Raw genomic sequence first — 22,726 nt, 5'->3', positions numbered from 1 at the left:
TGGTATTTATAGAGTATCTAAGTGTCCTTACTTTTTTGGCTTCTGCCCAAGTGTGATACTCTGTGTAAACTTAATAAACCTGCACACACTCATTTGAGTGTGTGCTCTGGGGCTCAGCCCCCGGTAAGCACCACTCATAAGTCGGTGTGTAGAAGCAGGAATAGCGTTGAAATCTTGTTTAGTGACTAAATCAGCCTGGAAACAGGGATACAGAGACCATCAAATAGAAATCCTCACAGTACTGCATTCAACAGAAACCATGATAAACAGGTTTTTACTCATTTGTGAAAGCCAGATACAGTGTACAGTAAATTCCATTTAAAATAATCACTTAAGTGTTTAAGGTATTCAAGCTCAAGAGGATGAAAAGAGGGGGGAGGGGGGGGGGATATTATTTAGATGAAAGATTATTAAAAGTAATTTTTAAAGCTGCTTATCAAGTGGTATAATAATGTCAACACTTATTAAAGTTGTTACAATATTACAATAAACATATTTTCTTACACTAATGTGCATGTGTGTGTGCGTGTGTGTGTGTGTGTGCTCGACCCACTTATTGGCTGCTTTTCGGAATATTTCAGAGTCATCCGTTTAAAAAAAAAAAAAAAAAAAAAAAAAAAACATTTTCTTGTGAATAAAATGTTAGTTTTCTAATGAAAGAAATGATTATGTTGGTGTCTACAACACCGATTTCAAACACTTAATCACACCGCAATCAGATCAGATTATCCCTGTCCCTCTACACATCATCTTTCTATCACATGATCAGTTCACCCATTCATTTCTACATTTATCTCCATTCATCTATCAAGCAAACTCTTTCTATCTATCTTTCCTCTCTTTTTAGATACTCGTACTTTTCATATCCATCCCTTTCTGTTTATCTACATGAACTCATATCTGAGGAAATTACTGGGGAAATTCCCACGTCACAGAAGCTCAGTTACACACAACAGATAACAAAACACATTAAATAGAAATAGAATAGAAAAATGTCTATATATAATATATATAACGTCTATATATAATATGAGTAAAGAATGAGAGTAATAATAACAGTAATATGAACACTGTGTGTGTGTGTGTGTGTGTGTGTGTGTGTGTGTGTGTGTGTGTGTGATAAGATAAGATAAACTTTGTTGATCCCACACTGGGGAAATTGCCACGTTACATCAGCTCAATTACACACAACAGATAAGAAAATACACATTAAATAGAAATAGAATTTAAAAAATGTTTTTAAAATATAACAGGAATAGAAAAATAAGAATAATACTAGGCTAATAATAATAAAACATTTACATTTATTAATTTAGCAGACGCTTTTATCCAAAGCGACTTACAAATGAGTATGATATGAGAATGATACAATTACAAATGAGAAATAGTAATATGAACACTATGAACGTGTGTGTGTGCGTGTGTGTGTGTGTGTGAGAGAGAGAGAGAGAGAGAGCGAGAGAGAGAGAGAGAGAGAGAGAGAGAGAGTCTCCTGCTGATTTTAGAGAGATGTTATAATATAACGCACCACAAGATGGCGACAGATGAATGTGATTGGCCCACTCGGTTCAGGGGGCGTGGCATGGGGTTTCTCCCGGAACTCACTCGTGTAAAACAACACCACTTTCAGTTCCGCCTTATACTTGAGACGAATTCCCAGAATAGACTTTATTGCCTTCTTAGGAGTTTGAGGTAAGTCCCAGCTTTACACACTTCATTGTTTTGACTTACTTACACCTGTATTTACTTGTATTTAGAGTAGTGCTATTGATTTCGTCAGATTTCGCTTTAAAGTCTCTTTTTTAATATATTAAAGGTCGGTATTTTACAGGTGAGTGTCCTCTGAGATAAGGTAATAAGAGTTGTTCAGAGTCGAAACTGTAAAGTATTACATTAGTGACACTCTGTCAAGTTGTAGGCCTGCAAAAAAAAAAAAAAAAGGTCTACTATACTCGGCTGTGTCCCAATCCAACACACGCCCACGAACCTAGCACACCTATTTAGTGTTAGTGCATGTGTTTGATTTCTCCCTCTGTGTTTTTGTCTGTCTTGCAGGAATGGCTATATTCAGTGACTGCTCTGTGGTTCTGGACCTGAAAAATGTCCCTTTTAAGGAGAAAAGAAAGCTGATGACTGCTATATTGGACAATGGAGGAAACATATCATATGTAGTGAACCAAAAGGTCAAAGCTGTTTTGTTTTTCTTTCCCAATCTCTTTCTTAAGCACACCCCCTGATAGAATGACTCAGGACACTTATCGTAAAAGAGTAGGGGTGTACCCCCGGTGTCCTGGCGAAATTCCTCCGTTGGCCCTTCTTCATCATGGCTCCTTAATAATAATCCCCATCTCTGAATTGGCTACGTCACCCTCTCCTCCGTCCTCTCCACTAATAGCTGGTGCGTGGTGGGCGTTCTGGTGCACTATGGCTGCCGTCACATCGTCCAGGTGGATGCTACACACTGGTGGTGGTTGAGGAGATTTCCTAGTGTCTAGAAAAAGCACTATGTAAATGTAAATGTGTGTAACTACCAGTGATATAACTCTCAGCCTATTCAGTTACACATCTTAAGGCTTGTTATACAGTAACTACTATGAATTAATCAGTAACTATACTGCGGATATTAACGGCACGTAATGAGATTGAAGGATGTAAGAAACGTTTTTTTTTTTTTTAATGAAAATAAGAATGACGACGTGGTGGAAGTTAAGATTGCGAGAAACGTGTGCAGTGAGAAATCAAGATCAGATCCAAATTCCATATCTGTCCTATTTTAGTGTTCGTTTGTGGTTGCGACCAGCCTGGAGAACATAAGCAGTAGCAGGTGGAGGAGTGCTCAGAAACACCAGACACCTGTGGTCGATCTGCAGTACGTGTGGAGCTGCCTGGAGAAAGGACTGCTGCTTCCTGTCCAAGAACACGTCTTAAAGCCACAGAGCTCCGACCTCACACCTGAACAAGCTCCACACCCTGGTATTACACTCTTGACGAGTATCTGTGATGATTGATTGATTGATTGATTGTGATGATGATTGATGCATGCTTTGTTGATGGCTTTGCAGAAATAATAAAGGCCTGTGGGTTCAGTGTTCAGAACAAGAGAGCAGTGTGTATCTGCGACAGGTTGATCAATGTTATTTGCACTGTTAAGATGTCAGATTGTAAGTCTTCCTGGAATATGACTCATGTTACAAGAAAAGTGGGCGTGTGAGTCACTGAGAGCGGTATTTTAAGCTGTCTTGTGGTAAATTGTGAAACGTTATACAGAACTGATGACGGGCTGAAAACTTCTATCTAATTCCCAGCAGGAGTGAAGTCCAGAGATCGGCTTCAGGTCCGAAACAGTGGCGTCGATGATGAGAGAGCCCAGATTGAGGCGAAGGATGGTTCGTACCTGGGCCGGTTCAGGTGTGTTGATTTACAGCATGTCGTACAGTTTCGGGGACAGCGTTTTCCATGTGTTGTTACTGAAACTGTGCTTTATATGTATAATACCTTCTCTGCAGATTCTACAAGGAAAATGATCGTGATGTGCCGGAATTTTCTTCAGATTTCCAAGTTGCCAAGTATTCCATTTTGTCCAAGGTGAGTTTACCAGGTGGTGTTCACCCAGTGTAGCAATGTAATTCAAGCGCACAAACTATTTATGAATAGTTGAACAGCACGCAGAAGACTGCACTTTTGTGTTAATCCACGTGTGGGTATGTTCTCAGCTCAAGACCTGGTCAGTTCTGGAGCTTCAGAGTGCCAAAGGCCAAGCAGGACAGCGATATCGTGTTGTGAGCTCCATCATGCACGAGGCAGAGGTGCAGTCATCTAAATCTAAGAGAATCTGTCCTGTACACTGAATCTAACGGAGTGTACTAGAAATGTCATGTTTACACTGGGTTGGTCATCACCTTGGCAATTTCTTCACTATTAATGCAGAAGAGAGTGTCGTGGGAGAAGCAGGTGCACAGCTGTAGCTCTGAGGATGCTGTGGAGGCATATCTGATGCTGAGAAAGGAGCTGCAGGTCCAAGGCTTCACTCAGACGCAGACATTTCCCCCATGGGCTGAAAAGCTGACCTCTCACGGCCTCCGGCAGGTCAGTCCGATACAGCATAACTTGGATTCTAACTTTTTTTTTTTTTTTTAACATAGACACTAATGTAAACAATCAATACGTTTACATGGACAACAATAATCCGATATGAACCCGATTAACACGAGACTCTGATTAAGAAACTAGCGTGTAAACAGAGATTATTGAGGACCTTAATCCGACTAAAGTCATACTCGAAGTAAACACAAACCGGATTAAGACGTGTGGAGTATTCCTGTTTTAGTCGCATTATCGACTTGCGTTACAGACGTGTACACGCCTTAATCACACTATTAACGTCGTGTGGGAGTTTTCACCGCATTGTGCGACGGGACACGTACACACACGGCGGCGCTCGACCGTTTGACGGCAAACGAGAGAGAACGGCTGCGTCCCAAACCGCGTACTTACCTCCTATATAGTGGGTAAAATACATGTACTATATAGACGGTAAGTACGCGGTTTGGGACGCAGCCCACGTCTTCAAGCAGTCGTCTATCTGCACGTACAGCACGGCAAATAATTAACTGCACTTGAAGCTTCCGGAAAATGAAAAATAAAAACACCCAAAACTGTGTACGGTCCCATAACGAAGGCCGACTGTATGTCGATACGTGAAATTCTGGAGGGAACGTCGGACTAATGACGTGCCGTTAATCAATGTTCTATAACATGAAAAACCTGAACATGAAAGGAGTATTCTAAAAGCGACTCGTGTAAACACCTTAATCTGAATATTGTCTTATTCAGAATAAGGTCAATAGTTAGATTACTGCTGTCCATGTAAACGTAGTCAGTGATGGAATAGTGAGGGTCAGAGGCATTTGAAATGTTCCTGTCCTTACAGCTTTGCTAAAATTGAGAGGTTTTTTTTTTTTTTTTTTTTTTTTTTTTTTTTTTACTTTTATATTGTCTAAATTGACTTTGGTCTCAGTGTTTTTACTTTATCCTATTCAGGTCATATACCGTAGGACACATCTACTGACATACACTTTGTACGGTCTTCTATCCTGTTTTTCTGCATATAGTCTAATTTGCTGAACTATCTTGAACTGTGTGTGATTGACAGCTCCTGTTGGAGGAGAAGCTGAACTGCAGTACAGTCTCCCAGGATGTGGGCGTCTTTGTAGAACTCATCTGGACAGAAGCTCTCGGTTCACTCAGGAGTATCCTGACGGTCCCTGTTACCAACATCAGTCTCAATGATGTAAGACTCTAAGACACTAAATGAAGCGGTGCAGGAACGAGTCCTAAATGCATCCGTCGCCCTGAAGAGAGTGGGTTTTTTAGATGGGTTTTTTGGTTAGATGCCTGAAATAAGGTCTGTGCTTAACTCAAGCTCAAGATATTTTCACGTTTTATTCGACGACATAAAATACATCGATACGCCTCTCGGGATTGTTTTTTAAAAGCTTTCACGTGTCTTGCTAACAAGTGGCTAAATGGGACTACAGCGGTTGTCGGGGACATTAAATGTGACGTGTGTTGCTGCAGGTGAGCAGGGTGGAAGGATTACTGCTGCAGGTACAGAAGAGTCAGCGCGAGGACGAAGTCAAGGGTCTGCTGGAGCAAGTCAACACTCTGCTACCTCTTAGAATAAGAGAGCCAGACTCAAAAAACAAGCTGGTGTCCCAGAAACTAGATCTCTGTCAGGTAACGTCTGGAACAGTGGTATTTTCTTTAGTAATCGTCAAGGATTCTCACGAAGAGTTTTGTAATCGCTGTTAAAATGTAGTCAGTTCTCATGGTACCGTAAACTCTGACGTATCCGTGTTAATATTAACACCCCCAGCTGATCAGAGATATCCTGAACATGACGGAGGCGACTTTGGGAAACCCCAGTCCATCCTCTCTGGGGAAATATCGTGCTCTGAGGTGCAGTATTGAGCAGGTGCCGTGTCAAAGCCCAGAGTTCCTGTGTGTCAGCCAGCTTCTGCAGGATCGGTATGTACAGCGTGAACTTCATCCGGGAATGTTCGGAAGGGGCAGAATACATTCTACAATATGAATATTCTTCTTCAATTACTTTTGCGCATATCTTTAATAATTCTGCAGGCCAGCTCAGATCCAGCAGATACTGCGTGTGAGTAGAGCGACGGAGCTTCGTATGTTTAAGAATGAACTCGGCAACGTGAAGTCTCTCCTCCATTCCACCAGTTCCAGCAGCCTGGTAGGAATCCTGTCTCGGTGAGGGTCTCTTTTTATTTATTTATTTATTTCTAAATCACACGCTTGCACACAACTGACACACATAGTACTTTAAAGTGATTGCGAATTTCGGTTTGTTTTCCCAGGGGTCTGTTACTGCCCAAGGTCGGAGTAGAGCAGCATGGGATTGAAAGAACAGACATCGGGAATCTGGGAAGTGGCATCTACTTCAGTGACTCGTTAAAGTCAGTGTTTTCTCATGTTTTTACCAGAGATGGTGCAAATTATTAAAAGGAAGTGTATCGTCATCTGCAGTAGGGTCGTGTGTGTATATATATATATATATATATCGTGAAGTCACGTATGTTATTCCTGTTTAATGCCGTTGTTCATGCTCTGAGTCAGGGTCTGCTCTGTGTTCCAGCACGTCGGTCAAATATTCCAAACCCAGTGTGACCGATGGCTGTCGGCTCCTGCTGGTCTGTGAGGTGGCTCTGGGCCAGTGTAAAGACCTTCACGAAAGGGCTTTCAGTTGGACCTCTGCCCCTGAGGGCTACAACAGCGTGCATGGAGTTCGCCGTACAGAAAAGACGCACTCTGATTTTGAGGTACCTCTTGAGCGTTAAACCGGTTCTCAGGGCAGGGAACATTTTAGAGCTTGATTTGACACTTTGCATTCTGTGTGTGTGTGTGTGTGTGTGTGTGTGTGTGTGTGTGTGTGTGTGTGTGTGTTGCAGGATGATGAATACGTGGTGTATAACACCGAACAGATCAGGCTGAAATATGTAGTTCGGTATTTTCTACCCGAGGATGAAGTGAAGGACTTTCAGCCTCATGTTGACGCGACTCTAGCACCTCTACATTCTGCTCCATCTTCTCACCTCTGTGAGTGTTTTAGAAATAACCACAAGACATCACAGTATGTGTGTGTGTGTGTGTGTGTGTGTATACATACATATATATATATATATATATATATATATATATTTATATATATATATGTGTGTGTGTGTGTGTGTGTGTGTATATGTATATGTACACACACTGCCGGTCAAAAGTTTGTGGACATTTGACTGAAATGTTTCTCATGATGTGAAAAAGCTTTTGATCTGAAGGTGTGTGATTAAATGTGTGAAATCAGTGTTGTAGACAAAAATATAATCGTGCCAGCAAATTCATTTCTTTCATTAGAAAACGAACATCTTATTTACAAACAAAATATTTATTTAAATGCGGGCGTCTTGGAGCGAAATATTCCGAAAAACAGCGGATAAGAGTCCGGCGTCGGTGGGAACTCCTTTAATACTGTTTAAAAAGCATCTCGGGGAAATTCCTCAAGAGATCGCTCGAGAAAACGCCAAGAATACATTTCTGTAAATTCTCGGCGAAAAGGGCGTCGACTTTGAAGATCCTAAAATACTAAATGATTTAGATTTATTTTGGAATTTTTTTTTTTATTTTTTTTTATCACGACATAATTCCCATAGTTCCATTTGTGTTGCTCCAGAGTTTTGATGATGTTGTTATTATTATTCTAACATGTGGGGGGGAGGGGGGGGGGGGGGGATAAATAAAGAATGAGTGTGTCTAAACTTTTGACCAGTAGTGTATGTGGATGTCTTGGTTTGATCTTCTAGTGTCCAGTGATGACGGTGAGGGTTTGGGCGTGACCAAAAACCCTCTGGAGGAGGTCACTGCTGGTTTATTGGACAGTAATGGTCAGACGCTCCCCCTGCAGGCTGTGCATGTGAGATGTAAGCTAATGGACCTTCTCTCTCAGGTAAAGTATGACACTGAAAAACAGCTGATTATTACGCAATACAGAGTTACACTGCGGTAATTAATGTCCAATGTATTTGAAAGCAACACAGCCGTGGAATATTTTTTTGCAGTACATAATCACCGAGTTATCCCTTAACCGCATAAACACGAAACCATATAATTAGCTGCACAAGTGTGACTTATCATATAATAATCATATCAAATATTCATGATGTATAAAATGATATTTCAAAAATCCTTTGTTTTCCTCATTCTGTTAACAGGTTGTCATTTTCCAGACATACACAAATGACAGCAGCGTTCCTATTGAGGCGAAGTATGTCTTCCCTCTAGAAGAGACCGCAGCAGTGTGTGGTTTTGAAGCCTTCATTAACGGAAAGCATGTTGTTGGAAAGGTGGCCTTCCCAAGACCGCATTTCTGCTTTTGCTTTAATAATCTACAATATTCCGTTCAGTACATTTTATTCTTATCCCCTCTCTATCTCTCATCGTCTTAGGTAAAGGAGAAGGAGCAGGCGCGTAAAGAATACAAGCAGGCTATAGAGAAAGGCCATGGAGCCTACCTGATGGACCAGGATGCACCTGTGCGTTTCTCTCCTTGCTGTATATTTATATATACACTCCCGGTCAAAAGATTAGACACACTCATTCTTTCTTTCTTTCTTTCTTTCTTTTCCACATTTTAGAATAATGATAGTCGTCAAAGCTCTGGAGTAACACAACTTGAACTATGGGAATTATGTTGTGATTAAAATTAAATAATTGAGTATTTTATCATCTTCAAAATAGACGCCGTTTTTGCCTAGAATTTACAGAAATGTTTTCTTGGCGTTTTCTCTCGACCGATCTCTTGAGGAATTTCCCCGAGATGCTTTTTGAACAGTATTAAAGGAGTTCCCACCGACGCCGGACTCTCATCGGCTGCTTTTCAGAATATTTCCCTCTGAGTCGCCCGATTGGAAAAAAAATATATATATATATATATATATATATTGTATTTGTAAATAAAATGTTAGTTTTAGTATAATGAAAGAAACGAATACGTCGGCGCGATTGTATTTTTGTCTACGACGCCGGTTTCACACGTTTAATCGCACACCTTCAGATCAAAAGCTTTTTAAGATCATGAGAAACGTTTCAGTCGAGTGTCCACAAACTTTTGACCAGTGGTGTGTATGTATTCCGAGTGGATTCTCCATGCGTTACACTTATTTACTCTTTATTCTTTTTTCTGGAAATCCTGCGTATAAAAGCGCTCTTATATATCTGTGTGTGTGTGTGTGTGTGTGTGTGTGTGCTACAGGATGTGTTCACCATCAGTGTGGGAAACCTGCCCCCTGGAGCCACAGTGCTGATTAAAGTGACGTTCATCACTGAGCTGGTTGTGAGAGCAGGCACCATCGTCTTCTCCCTGCCAGGCAGTGTAGCTCCATGGCAGCAAAGCTCAGCACTGAACCAGAGAACCCAGGTACACCCAGGTCTTGTGATTCACAAAGCTATAATTCTCTCTAAAACAATTAAAAGTGCAATTTTTGTCCCCTAATCCAAGCCTCATGATTAGAGCATGTTTATGTTGCAGACGACCGTTGAAAAGGTCTGTGTGAACGAGCTTCAACCAGAGGGGTGAGAACCGCAGCTGTCATGGACAATTTAGTGCTGTTTGATTTACTATGTACACTATATTCCTGAATATCTCTCTGTTCTTCTAGAGAATTCTCTCTGTGCATGTCTATCGAGATGCCTTATGAGATCGTTAACCTGGAGTGCTCTCATCAAATCAAAATCAAGGTGTGTCATTTCTTTGTTCGTTCGTTAATCGGAACGTACACATAACGTCGCTTTTCTTACAGTTAAATATCCTTGAGAAGGCTGTGTATGTATTCGAGTGATCTAGAGGTGCGGTCTTTCTCCTAGAGGACGGATTGTAAGGCTGTAGTGAGCACATTACCAGACCAGACTCTCAGCACCGACGGCTTCCGGCTCAGCTTTACGCTGCATCAGATCCATATGCCCAGAATGTGGGTGGAGAAACATCCAGAGAAGGACACTGAGGTGAAATGAGACTCATCCTTTGTTCAGTCTCACTCATAATAATAATAATAATAATAATAATAAAAACCATACAGATTGATCTTTAAACCCTGACACTGAACGGTTTACTTGCGCAGGCCTGCATGTTGGTGTTTTATCCACACTTTGAGTCCAGCGGCGTTTCGGGGTCAGATGTGAGTGATGTGATCGTTGTGCTGGACACGTCGGAGTCCATGCGAGGAGAGGCGATGCTGAACGCACGCAGGATTGCTCTGAAGGTCCTCAACTCACTGGACCGGTCACTTCGAGTCAACATCATCTCCTTTGGCTCTGGTTAGTGCTCACGCAGACAGGCAGCTCACGTACTATAATGTTTCAGTAGTGTTAAAATTCCAGTAAAGTTAACCGAATATTGATCATCGAGCTTGTCTTAGCTTAGGAAAGTGCTTTAATTTATGGTGTTTATAATGGTTTGGTCATGTAAGAGTAATATTTAGTGGAGTTTTAAAGTGCACCTATTATGGTTTATCAAATATTACCTTTCATGTAGTGTGTTATATATGTAGCGGTTTGTGAATGTAAAAACGTCTGCAAAGTTTCAAAAATCAAAGCGCAGGACAAACGGAGTTATCGACTCCCAAAAGAAGGAATCGATTCTGAACAGCTGAAACGAGTCGTTAGTAATTCCAGACTTACTTCCTGTACTCACCTACGTTTGTAGCAAAACTCTGGTCTTCATCGGCTGCTCGCTGACAGCGGTAGACCAATCACAACAAACTGGGACATCTGGCCAATCAGAGCAGAGTATGCTCTCTGAAAGGAGGAGTTTAGAACGAATCCTTTAGAACGGATCATTTAACGAGTCGTTTTTGACACTCGGGGGGGAAAAGGTAATGCTGCAGTTTAAATTATGAGCATTATTATTATTATTAAAGTGTTTTTTGACCTCGGATGCATGTTAACCTATTGTATGAGACCTTTAAAACAAAATTAGGCTCGTTTCAAAACCATAATAGGTGCGCTTTAACTTAATCTCTTTTGTATTTCATTCATTAGCACTTGATTATCGCATGTTTTAATAATAAATCTTGTCCAGTGTATTTATTATTTTGTTGTAATTTGACCATATTTAATGCTCAATGTTGATAAATGACATTTGTGTCATTAATATGCATTATTATGCTACTGTTTTAGGAAAAGACAGTCCAGTTGGTAATTCCAGCGTTTATTATTAAAATCTTTAGTGAAAACGTCATCATTGATGACGGCAGAAGCTATTTTCTCTTTTTATGGGCGATCTTTATCTCTGTGTGATCTCACTGTTGTTGACTAGATTACAAAGAGGCCTTCCCTTCAGCAAATCCGCTAGAGGAGGGATTTGAAGAAGCCAAGAACTTCATTATGGTGAGTATTTACAATCAAAGACGATGAATATCACAACTCCGTGCGATTGTCGTGTGACTTAAGTGAATGCACGCCTGTATACCAGAAACATTCGTGTTACGTGATATCATTCAAAACAGCTTTAAATTATTTCAATTAACCCCGGCAAGTTTTGAACGTCAGAAAATGAAATCTTAGGAATCTACGATTTTACTGTTAGTCCTCGGCTGCTGTGGGCGGAAGCACTGAGCTATGGAGACCTCTGCGCACCCTGAATCTTCTGCCTCCTTCACGTGGTGTGAGAAACGTGGTGCTGATCTCCGATGGACATGTGCAGAACCAGCCTGAAACCCTGCAGCTGGTGCGAGACAACGTCAGACACACACGCCTCTTCACTTGCGGCCTTAGGTAAGCACTGGGCGGCTTTCTGGAGCTAAAGGCAGAAATTTATTTTTAAACAGAAGTATGTGCAAGATAGATAGATAGATAGGCAGGGGGTAGGCGGGTAGGGTGGTAGGGGGTAGGGTAGGCTGGTAGGGGGACGAGGTAGGGGGTAGAGTAGGAGGGTATGGTGTAGGGGGTTAGGGTAGAGTAGGAGGGTAGCGGGGTAGGGTGGTAGTGGGGTAGAATAGGAGGGTAGGGCAGGGGGGTAGGGTGGGGGGTTGGGTGGTAGGAGGGTAGGGTAGGGGGGCAGGGTGGTAGGGTAGGGGGGTAGGGTGGTTGGGGGGTAGGTAGGTAGTTATGAAGGAGGAGGCTCGTTTCCCAAATAATCAATTTCAGCTAGGTCGAGCGTCAGTATTGAGAAACATTTTAAGCTTGATGCTTGTAACATTGTAATGATTCTAGTATCAGTTTATACAGCACCTTTCTCACACTCGTGATTGATTACCATTAAAGAAGTGTGCAAAAAAAACATTTAAAAAAACAAATGAAGTTAAGTTGAGGAAATGTGATGAGATTTCACCTGAAGTAGCAGAAAGAAATCATCACAAAGATGCTGTGGGTAGCATTTCAAATCCACGGATTGTTGCGCATCCCACTACGTCTACTTTCGTCCTCCAGTAAACCCGGACGAGAAAATAATAAAGTGCCAGTCATATGCTTCAGTTAGATTTTAGAGAACCCTTTGTTGATCCTGTTGTGTGAATCATATTCTCAGCAATGTGATGAACTGTCAGAGGATGACCAGTCGTACGCATTATTCATAAGTAAACCCATCCGATGCAGTACGGGCGTTGGACGTAATCTCCAGTGGGTGAATCGGGTAGCTAATTGAATAGCGAATAGTAAAAGGTACAGGGAATTTGAGGTCTGTTTCTGTGTATAAGCTAATCTGTTTGTGTTTGTGTGTAGCCTGACAGCTAATCGTTACATGCTCAGAGCCCTGGCTCAGGCAGGTGGAGGAACTTATGAGTTTTTTGACACAAAGACAAAGCACACGTGGGCTGAGAAGGTGAGCTTCAGTCCATGATCTTCAAGTTAATCTTCAGGTTAGCAGTGTATATGTGTAACATGTGGGTGAGACATTGTTGATTGGCTGTTGTAGGTGAATTCTCAGGTGAGGTGCATGGTATCACCAGGCTGCAGTTCTGTGGCAGTGAAGTGGCAGCAGTTCAACCCCACAGCGCCCTCTCCTGTTCAGGCTCCCTCACAGCTCCACGCTCTCTTTAGTGACTCGCACACTCTGGTCTATGGCTTTGTCCCACACTGCACTCGGGTATTTCAGCATCACTCCTTTTTGTTTTTTTTTGTTTTTTTTGTACTTAACCAATCGCATATAATAATTTGTCCTTAGAACTCAGCTTGAGAGTTTTTATTGGTTTAGGCCACACTTTTTGGTGATCTGAGTGGGCAGGAAATCGAGACCATGGTTTGTACGACAGAATTACAGAAGACGAAAGGAACGGTAAGATTTGGACTCTTAAACATTGATGAAATATTTGGAAAAAGTGTCCTAAGATTTGCTACAAATCCTTATTTCATGTATTAAAATGAGTGCTTTTATGTTCCCGTATTCTAGTTCCTTCACAAGCTAACAGCAAGAGCGATCATCAGAGACTATGAGGATGGCAGCCTTGGCTCTAGTGAGGCTGAGCATGAGGTTTGCACTATAGATGGATGTTTACCGAATACTTTTAGGCAGTTCTTTTGATATAAAGCCTAGTTTGGTGTGTTTTCTTGGAGCATGTCGAAATATGACATCAGATAAGTGTACCAGTCAGATCTGATAGCGTAAGGTGCAGGGATATTTTCATATTTTATTTTATATCGTCCCCTCCGAAAGTATCGCAACGGCAAGGACAATTGAAGATGTTTGGGTTTGAGATCAAGAGAGGAATATGAGACGACAGGTCAGAATTTCAGCTCCATTTCCTCATATTTACATCTAGATTTGTTAAATAACTTAGAACATTTTGTTTGAACCCACCCATTTTGTTATCAAAAACATATTGGAACACGTGACTGATAGGGGTTTCTTGCTGCCCAGGTGTGCTCTGTTAAATTGATTGTTTAAAGAATTAATAGCTCTGAATATGTACTATTAGTCTGAGCCCTGGGTTTCACCTAGGAAGACTGCATTTGTTGATAAAAAGGATAAACCAACATTAAGACCACAGAGCTGTCTATGGGAGAAAATCAAGCCATTTTGAAGCTGAGCGAAGAGGGAAAATCAATCATAGCCATTGCATAAACATTGGGCATAGCCGATACAACAATTTGGAATGTCCTGAAAAAGAAAGAAACCACTGGTGGGCTAACAACCACACACGGATCGGGTCGGCCAAGGAAAACAACAGCAGTTGATGAAGACAGAAACATTATGAGAGCTGTGAAGAAAAACCCCAAAACGACAGTCAGTGACCTCAACAACAACCTTCACGGGGCAGGGGTGAACGTATCCCAGTCCACCATTCGAAGAGAACTTCGAGAGCAGAAATACAGAGGCCATACTACAATCAGCAGTAAGAATCAGAAGGGAAGATCATGAGCCACAAAAGTTCTGGAACCGAGATGAACCTCTACCCAAGTGATGGAAAGACCAAAGTTTGGAGAAATAAAGGATTTGCTCATGAGCCACCACATAGAAGCTCATCTGTGAAACATGGTGGAGGTAGTGTCATGGCTTGGGCTTGCATGGCTGCTTCTGGAAGAGACTCACTAAGCTTTATTGATGCTGTAACTCATGATGGTAGCAACAGAATGAATTCAGAAGTTCACAGTAACCGTCTGTCTTCCAGTTTAAGGAGAAATTCAACCAATCTAACTGGGAGGAACTTTATCGTGCAGCAAGACAAAGACCTAAAAAGCACTGCAGACGCAACAAAGGACCTCATCGGTGGGAAAACGTGGAAGGTTTTAAACTGGCCAAGTCAACCTCCATACTCGGGTAACTCAGTTGAGCAGCATTTCACCTCCTGAAGAGGAGACTGAAAGGAGAAACCCCCCCCCCCCCCCCCCCCCAACACTCTTACTCATATAAAAATTGGGTGGTCTGCCACAAATGGTGCCGTGTTTTAAGTCGTTTAACCCCTCTAGATGTAAACATGAGGACGTGAAAGCTGGAATTCTGACCTGTCGTCTCGTATTCATCTCCTGATCTCAATCCCAAACATCTTCAATAGCGAAAACAACAGAATTAGCCTGTCATGCGCAGTTAACTCCATTCCTGTCCTGTGTCTGAAACTAAATGATGTTCTTTCTCTTACTCTGTCAGGGGAAGAAAGCAGAGCTCAAATCCTACATCATCGAGCTCAGTAAAGAGTTCTCCATCCTGTCACAGTTCACCAGCTTCGTTGCTATCGAAGAGAGAGTAAGATTACTGCTGCACAATATTTAATATAAATGCCGTTTCCACCGCCATGATCAAAACATGGGGGTTATTATAACGCAAAGGAGAGACCAACTCTGGCACGGGATGTTCAGCAAACATATGACTGCGATGTTCAGTTGTCCACATACTTTCGGCCATGCAGTGTATATGTGCATGGATAATGTGTTATAGATCTGCGTGTTGCTGTGCTGATGAGGACGTCAATTCTTATTTCAATACATGTCCCCTTCACATAGACACGTGTTCTGTGGCATAATGCACAACTGCAGTGAATTTTTTTTTTTAACCCTTTATTTCCATGTAGGACCAGGAACAACCTGAGTCCGGCTTTACTGACGTCCCTAAGATAATTGCAGAGGAAGATGTGGATATTCTCTCTTACATGGGCTGGACCGAACAGAAACAGGTATCTTTGTTCCTTCGTTGCAGTTATAACAATAGAGTTTATTTATAATGCATTTGAATAACCTAGAGATACTTTATATTATATGCAAATAAACATGAAAACGTATAAGGACATAAAGGCAAATAGGAAGTGACACAGAAGTATCATAGTTAAACAGTGAAGTTATTGTTATAGAGCGATCTCATGTCATTTCTGCTTTATTTCAGTGCTGGTGTTCTGCTTCTTTTGCAGTGGGATCAGGAGTCCGACTCGGAATTTTTTCTACTGGAAGAATGTTGTGGATTGGAAGTGGATTGTCTACTGGAAGAGGCTTGTAGAGGATTTTTACTAGTGAGATGTCACAAGAAGGGATAGTTAAGCTGAATGTTGGGAAGTTCGGACGACAGCAAAAAAAGATCAGATTAGCTAACTAGCTAACATTTAGCAATCTTTTATACACAAAGATTTCGTACGTTTTATTTTCATAATTAGTGAGAAAAGGACCGTACGCGTTTGCATTTTTTGTTTAAGCCTGTCCAGATATAGTTGCATCTAGAAATATTGGCACCCGCTGAAGGAATAATAGACGTGGTGTATAAAATAAATATCACACACGGTAATTTAGTTAAACGAATGAACACAACAACCGAGGGTGCGTATTAAATGAACGGGAGTGTATCGCAGTCCAGCCGTGTTGAACCGGTATGTCAGACTGTTTTCATTTTACTGACGATTTAACAACGGTTTCTTTTGTCTTTTCCATTTCCGTCTTTTCCGCACAGGCGTCCGAGTTTTATGAAGGATCTGAATCCAGTGGAAGGGAATCACCAGAACCGTCTTGCCTCCAGTCATTAATGGTGGAACATGTCTTCCCCGCTACTGGGAGCGTGCTACGGTCTGAAGCATTTTCCCACACAGCTTCCACAGATACAAACGAAAGGACATGCTCAACTCCTCCACCTCTGCAGGAACAAATGGCCAGGACCACATCAGAACACTTTAACAGAAATACGACTTCAACGAAGTTTGAAGCTCTTCTTTCTAAACGTGCACTTGACCTTGTGAGCCTCAACTTGCCTGCAACTAATTTCGATCAAGGTCTTGGTTTTGGTTCTGTTGTTTATGGATCAGCTTCTCGTGATGTCTTTACTTCCCCCCAGATATCTTCTCCTCCTTCTCTTCCTCCCAGAAATGGAATTGAAGCCCATCTTCCTCGTCCTAGTTTTAACACTCCTCTTAGTTCGTGTTTTCAAGCTTTTCCTGGTGAAGTTTCTGAACCTCTTAATCTTGTTTTGATGGAGTCTCCCCTTAGTGATCGTTCCAGAGCAACTACTTCTGATCTTGATTTAAGAGCCGCTGCTCCTACTCGACGTATTATTGGAGCTCCTCTTCGTCGCCAATCTCTTTCTCATTGTGGTAGATCTGAAAATCGCACTTTCGTTGATTCACTAGGTGGAGATTGTCTTACCTCTCATGGCCTTTCTCCTTCTTTTAGTATTGCTCCTCGTCCTTCACTTCCTAGTGTTGATTCAGTAGAACACGCTTGTATTGCCGATCTTGCCCCTTCTCCTCATTTTAGTATTGCTGCTCCTGCTCCTCCTCCTAGTGTTGCTTTTGGTTTTGGTGGCTCTGCTCCTGCTCCTGCTCCTCCTCCTCCTAGTGTTGCTTTTGGTTTTGGTGGCTCTGCTCCTGCTCCTGCTCCTCCTCCTCCTAGTGTTGCTTTTCGTTTTGGTCGCTCTGCTCCTGCTCCTCCTGCTCCTAGTGTTGCTTTTGGTTTTGGTGGCTCTGCTCCTGCTCCTGCTCCTCCTGCTCCTAGTGTTGCTTTTGGTTTTGGTGGCTCTGCTCCTGCTCCTGCTCCTCCTGCTCCTAGTGTTGCTTTTGGTTTTGGTGGCTCTGCTCCTGCTCCTGCTCCTCCTGCTCCTAGTGTTGCTTTTGGTTTTCTTGGCTCTGCTCCTGCTCCTGCTCCTCCTCCTAGTTTTGCTTTTGGTCTTGGAGCCCCTGCTCATCTTCCTCCTCCTGGAGTTGCTTTTGGAGCCCCTGCTCATCCTCCTCCTCCTCCTCCTCCTCCTCCTAGTGTTGATTTTGGTTTTCAAACGTCATCTTCTTCTCATCATCTCCAACTCCAGAAGCCGCCATCTTATCGTCCTCTTGCCCAAAAAAGCCAGTCTCGGTACACTGAGACAGTAGGTAGGTTCTCCCACATTACTGGCTGGACGTTTTTATATTTGCATTTGCAGGTTAAGTCATTACTTGGATTTAATAAATTGTTCCATTCTTTATTCTCAGCTGAAGCGGACATCGGTCCGGCAAAATTATACGTTTCCAGAGTTATGAATCAACTCATAAGATCGTGTGAAAAAGAAAACAGTGCTATAACCCGAAGCACAGTTCCCCTTGTGGAAACAGACGGCGACTCGGTGCAGACAGACGGCGTAAGTAAACGACTCAGACGACCTGACAGGATCAACTGGGACGAGCTGTTTAACCTTCAACACCGGGTATGTTGGTGTGATGCCACGGCGTACATCACACGTACGTTCTACCGCATGTATTCTGAAATTTAATGCCATCCGTAACTCAGGGCAAGTGACGGTATCAGTATTCAATTACTATTATTAATTACAGTTTAAAATATGAATAGAAGAAAAATATAGCTAATATTTAATCTAATGGCTTAATTAAATCTGATATATTTATCTTGGAACACCTTTCATTCACGGCTATAACAGGCCATGTGCATTCAGTCATCCCAGTTGCAAGCATTTAGCCAGAGAGTAATCACATTTCCCATTAATATGCTCGCCTTAAAATACCCAATGGATAACATGTTTTTAAAAGGGTTTTTAAAATTATTATTATTATTAAATTCTTATTAAATTCTTATTTTATTGATTTTGTAACACAGGATGGCTACTGGGAGTGTACTGGGACACTGAGTAGATTCCTGGGCCTGGATGTAGACTTCTTTGCTAATGTCTTCCTGAGAGAGAAAGGCATCTGTTCTTTGGGTAAATCCTATTTATTTATTTTTATTTATTTATTTCATTCCTACTGATCACTTTGATGATCCGTGAGTGCTCTGAAAACCAGAAACTGCTTTGCATGCTCAGAAGATAAATAAGGACTAGACATCCTGCAGAATATAACGCAATATGTCCAAACACGTGACTCGTTTAAAGGCAAATGCAGTGGTGTATTTTAAGGAGCTGACAGTAACAGTGGTGGGAGAGTGTTGTCTAACACATCGGTCCAGAATCTCCAATAAGTGTTCAGTTGGGGTGAGATCTCTGGAGGTTTGAAGGCCACAGCATATGATTGGCATCACGTTCACACGCCAGACTCCATTCAGCACTCGTGTCCTGTGGATGTGGATGAGGATGGGGATGAGGATGTTGTCATCCTGGAAGATCCACCTCCCATCTGTCCATCTATTAAATTGATTTACAATAGCTTTTCCTAAAGGGACAAGTCTTCCCAAACAATACCCGCATACTAAATATCTTCCCAGCATAAAAGAGCTACTGATTTCATTCGTTTCCCTTTTTCGAGCTCAAAATATGACTGTTGACGGATTGGTTTTGTTCAAACGTAATCGAAACCTTCACTTGACTTGACGTCACTTCCTCGATTCTATTTCTTTGGCCTGGTGTTGTTGTGATGAGCTTAAATCGAGGATGAATTCTGCTTGGAAGGAAACACACTACACAGAAGTGAAATCTTTTGGCCCGGTGTGTGTGTTTCAGGTGCAAAGGCTCATGCGGACATCCTGAAGCTGATCTCCACGCTGCTGGTGCTACAGTTGATGCGAGTGATGAGCTCCCCGTCTGCCATCTTCTTCCAGTCTCTCTTCCGCCTCACTGACCGCCCCGAACCCAGGCAAGAGGCTCTGTTTGCTCTGCATTTTCTTTTTTTCTGCTTTTTTTCCCAGCAGTGTTGGTGGTAAGGCATTTTGGTCATGTCCTGTTGTAATGTGTGTGTGTGTGTGTGTGTGTGTGTGTGTGTGTGTGCGCGCGGTGTAGGCCGGCCTGCTGGGAGGCAGTGAAGAGGGCAGTGGAGTGGGTGTGCTGGGCAGACAGACAGTACCCGTGTGTGTGCAGCAGGCTGGAGTTTGGCCGGGACTGGGAGTCCTGCACACGCCAACTTCTGGGATTGGAATCGCTTCCTCCCTTCTCACCTCTGATCCCTGTGCTCCAGAGAAGTACAGGCCTGCCAGTCAGTCGGCACGAGACAGTCATTAAAACAAGTACAGTAGCTCGTTAATATTTGCTATCTGTACAGTGACAAGTCCTACCACGTAATCCTGTTGTCTTTAGATCATTTAGGAACACACTGTATATGTTATTTTAACCCCGGAGCAGTTTGTAAAATGCTCTTCGATGTTATATTTCATAATCCTATCATTTTCCAGTCATAAGAAGTGATCTGTTTTAACGTGCGTACATGTGACAGAAATGAAGCAAGTGCCGTGTCATGTCATGCGCTTGATGCTCAGAGGAAGAGGAATCTGTGTCACCGCTTCTCTGTGGCCTTTTGGTTCCATTTCCTGTGCTCTAAACGAGTCGCGTTCGCAGGTTCCTCTCAAGTTGATTACACACTCCTGCTTGCTGCCTTCTGCATCATTCAATTTCAGTCCGTCTGACCTTTCATGCGGCTTCCCATCTGGATTCTCCGAAATGAACATTTCATACCGTCACGGGTTTTATTAGCTGAACTACCGGGACTTTAACCGGAACAAGGTTCTATGGTCAGAACCCAAACCTTCGCTGTTGTTGGAGGATGCGTGATGTTCCAGGACCGTTTTATCGCCAAAGGTTCTCGGAAATCATCTTCATGGACTCCATATCGCACCGGGAAATATTCAACGACGGGAGAAATCTCCGTGCTGTATAAAACATTTAAAAATGTGTGTGTTTGTTTTTTAAATAAGGATTTTTAATAAGACATTTTTCATAAACTTTTAGATTAGAATATATATGTTCTGTTTAGAGCTTTAAAATACAGTAGAATGAATGCTACCCCTAAAATGAATGCTGAGTATATACAATATATTAATAAAGTGTGATCAATATGTGTAATTATTACTAAGAAACAGAATCTAATAATCCGTATTAGTTAACAAGCATAATCAATATGTTTAATCAATATTTAAGCTACCAACGTGGCAGCGGCAGCACAATGGTCAAGCTGTTGGAATACTGATCGGAAGATCGTGAGTTCAAATCCCAGCAAAAAAGGATAAAACCTTTCTAAAACGCACCTAACTCCGCGTGCGCAACAAATCTACGATATCCTATAGACGTGAATAATTCATGGTGGGGAAGGAGATTGGTTTGTTTTTGAGAAGAAAGGGTAAAACCCCGCCTCACTGTCTCATATATTTTTGCATGAAATGATACTTTCTGCAGACTGGCTTACTGTATTGTTTAAATAAAGTTCCATTTCTTTTGACATCCATATCCGCTGGTCTTATGGCTGGGGTTTTTGGACTTTGGTTGGAGGGATTTTTTCACAACAAGTATTGAAAGTGTTTCTATGACATATAATAGACCACATTTATACATTTATTTGCTATATGACTACATCTTGCCCGGGCAATAACATATTGTTCCCTTAATATAAATGAAGGTATGTATCTTGAACATCACGGTTTATATTGAAATACATATTTTGTTAATGCATGTCGAAAATAACGTGTCGAGCGCTGGTAATCTTCAAATATGTCCTATCAAAGTGTTTTCTCAACAAATCCCCTGTATGCTCACAAACGAATGTGTTAAACTCTCTCTAGGACCTCATGAGACTCACTTCAAGCAAGAGGAAACGGGCCTGGCCGTGAAATGACGTTTCGCTTGTTACCCCTACCTTCAACGCTTCCTCACGATGCACAAGCCGGTTGGACCGCTTTCGTTTCGATGAAGTAATCGCGTTACATTACTTTCGAGTGCGACAGCCCGTGACAAATATGTGATCTCACGAGAATGCGTGAAGATGTATTTCACCATGACCCCCATGACACTGCATGTGAGCTCACGTAAACATTTATTCCGTGAACTGTTTGCGAGTAATCGCGCACGCGTCATGTGAAAATCTTTTGATTTGATGTGGCTGAAGAGACACTGGATTTCACGATGGTGAACAGGAATAAACAAGACCGGATTTCTTTATGTGGAGACGGGGGAATAACATACGAACATGATGCAGTATTTGATGCTTCGTAGGTCGAATCGAGTCGAATGAAAGACATATCTGGACAAGCGAACAATTTGAGCATCTTTGAAACCGTGCGTATTAATAACGTTGATACATTTGAATAAAACCACAAGGGAAATGAGCTTTTTCAGTCATTTATTCAACAGGAATAGATGTGCTGTTGGTATGAGGGGCTTCTCCTGAAAAGCTGTCTTTGGTCTGCTGTTACTGTGGCCAAACAACTCTATCTTTGATTTGTTGATTCAAAAGTCTCCAGTTTATTGACAAACTGTTATCTTGCTTTAATGTTCAGCAAGGGCTTTTTCCTGGCACGCCTCCCATGCAGGTCAAATTCATGCAATCTCTTTCCGATTGTAGAAGCGTGCACTTTGACACCGACAGCTGCAAGACTCACTAGCAGATCCTGTGAAGAGATGTTGGGGTTATTGGAGATTTCTTTTTGCTCCAGACGCTCTGCTCTTGGGCTGAATTTGCGGGGACGGACAGTCCTGCACAAACTGGCAGTCGTTTGAAATCCGTGCCACTTGTAGATGATTTTCCTTACAGTGGAATGATGTATTTCAAATAATTCTGAGATCTTTTTAAATCCCTCGCCAGACTCCTGGGCATCCATAACCTTCTTTCAGAAGGTCTTACCGAACTCTTCATATCTTGGCATGATGACTCCACACACCTCAATAACAAAGGGAACACCAGACACTAGATATGAGAGGGGTATAAATAAGACCGGTTCCACCTGCACTCCCTCAGCAGGTTCTAATCACTGGAACCCCATCTTCAACACCTGAGAATAATTTTATGGATTTTAAAAGGTGTGATAAATGTAGGGGTGTACTTACTTTTTCCATGTGACTGATCTGTTTTTTGTTCAT

The 22,726-nt window shown here is 42.0% G+C and overlaps 1 protein-coding gene across 3 annotated transcripts; it reads left to right on the top strand.

Moving 5' to 3' along the window:
* The first annotated feature begins 1,575 nt into the window (after window positions 1-1,575).
* On the top strand, window positions 1,576-21,100 carry parp4 (poly (ADP-ribose) polymerase family, member 4). Of its 3 annotated transcripts, none has more exons than XM_017469882.3 (36): window positions 1,576-1,692; window positions 2,056-2,183; window positions 2,778-2,973; window positions 3,309-3,408; window positions 3,507-3,585; window positions 3,714-3,806; window positions 3,928-4,086; window positions 5,153-5,290; window positions 5,578-5,736; window positions 5,876-6,027; window positions 6,139-6,270; window positions 6,378-6,476; window positions 6,656-6,839; window positions 6,969-7,116; window positions 7,869-8,011; window positions 8,277-8,408; window positions 8,511-8,597; window positions 9,317-9,481; window positions 9,593-9,636; window positions 9,723-9,801; window positions 9,928-10,065; window positions 10,182-10,377; window positions 11,378-11,448; window positions 11,648-11,835; window positions 12,781-12,880; window positions 12,974-13,144; window positions 13,253-13,333; window positions 13,448-13,528; window positions 15,143-15,238; window positions 15,564-15,665; window positions 15,897-15,995; window positions 16,427-17,831; window positions 17,931-18,142; window positions 18,550-18,652; window positions 19,388-19,520; window positions 19,664-21,100. In XM_017469882.3, exons 2-36 carry the CDS (start codon window positions 2,058-2,060, stop codon window positions 19,902-19,904), a joined length of 5,832 nt encoding a protein of 1,943 aa, XP_017325371.2. In that variant the 5' UTR covers window positions 1,576-1,692; window positions 2,056-2,057; the 3' UTR covers window positions 19,905-21,100. The 3 variants fall into 3 exon arrangements, with proteins under 3 accessions (XP_017325371.2, XP_017325372.2, XP_017325370.2); XM_017469883.3 differs by having other exon boundaries at window positions 3,306-3,408; window positions 15,897-15,974; XM_017469881.3 differs by having other exon boundaries at window positions 3,306-3,408.
* Window positions 21,101-22,726: the final 1,626 nt, after the last annotated feature.

The sequence above is a fragment of the Ictalurus punctatus genome, chromosome 6, assembly GCF_001660625.3.
Source record: "Ictalurus punctatus breed USDA103 chromosome 6, Coco_2.0, whole genome shotgun sequence".
NCBI lineage: Eukaryota > Metazoa > Chordata > Actinopteri > Siluriformes > Ictaluridae > Ictalurus > Ictalurus punctatus.
This window is presented reverse-complemented; position numbering and strand designations above follow the sequence as displayed.

Excerpts from the sequence above, each read along its gene's own strand:
- parp4 (XM_017469881.3), top strand. The coding sequence starts at position 2,058 with ATGGCTATATTCAGTGACTGCTCTGTGGTTCTGGACCTGAAAAATGTC. Across the intron at positions 2,184-2,777 it reads CATATGTAGTGAACCAAAAG|TGTTCGTTTGTGGTTGCGAC; the intron begins GTCAAAGCTGTT and ends GTCCTATTTTAG. Across the intron at positions 19,521-19,663 it reads ACTGACCGCCCCGAACCCAG|GCCGGCCTGCTGGGAGGCAG; the intron begins GCAAGAGGCTCT and ends CGCGCGGTGTAG.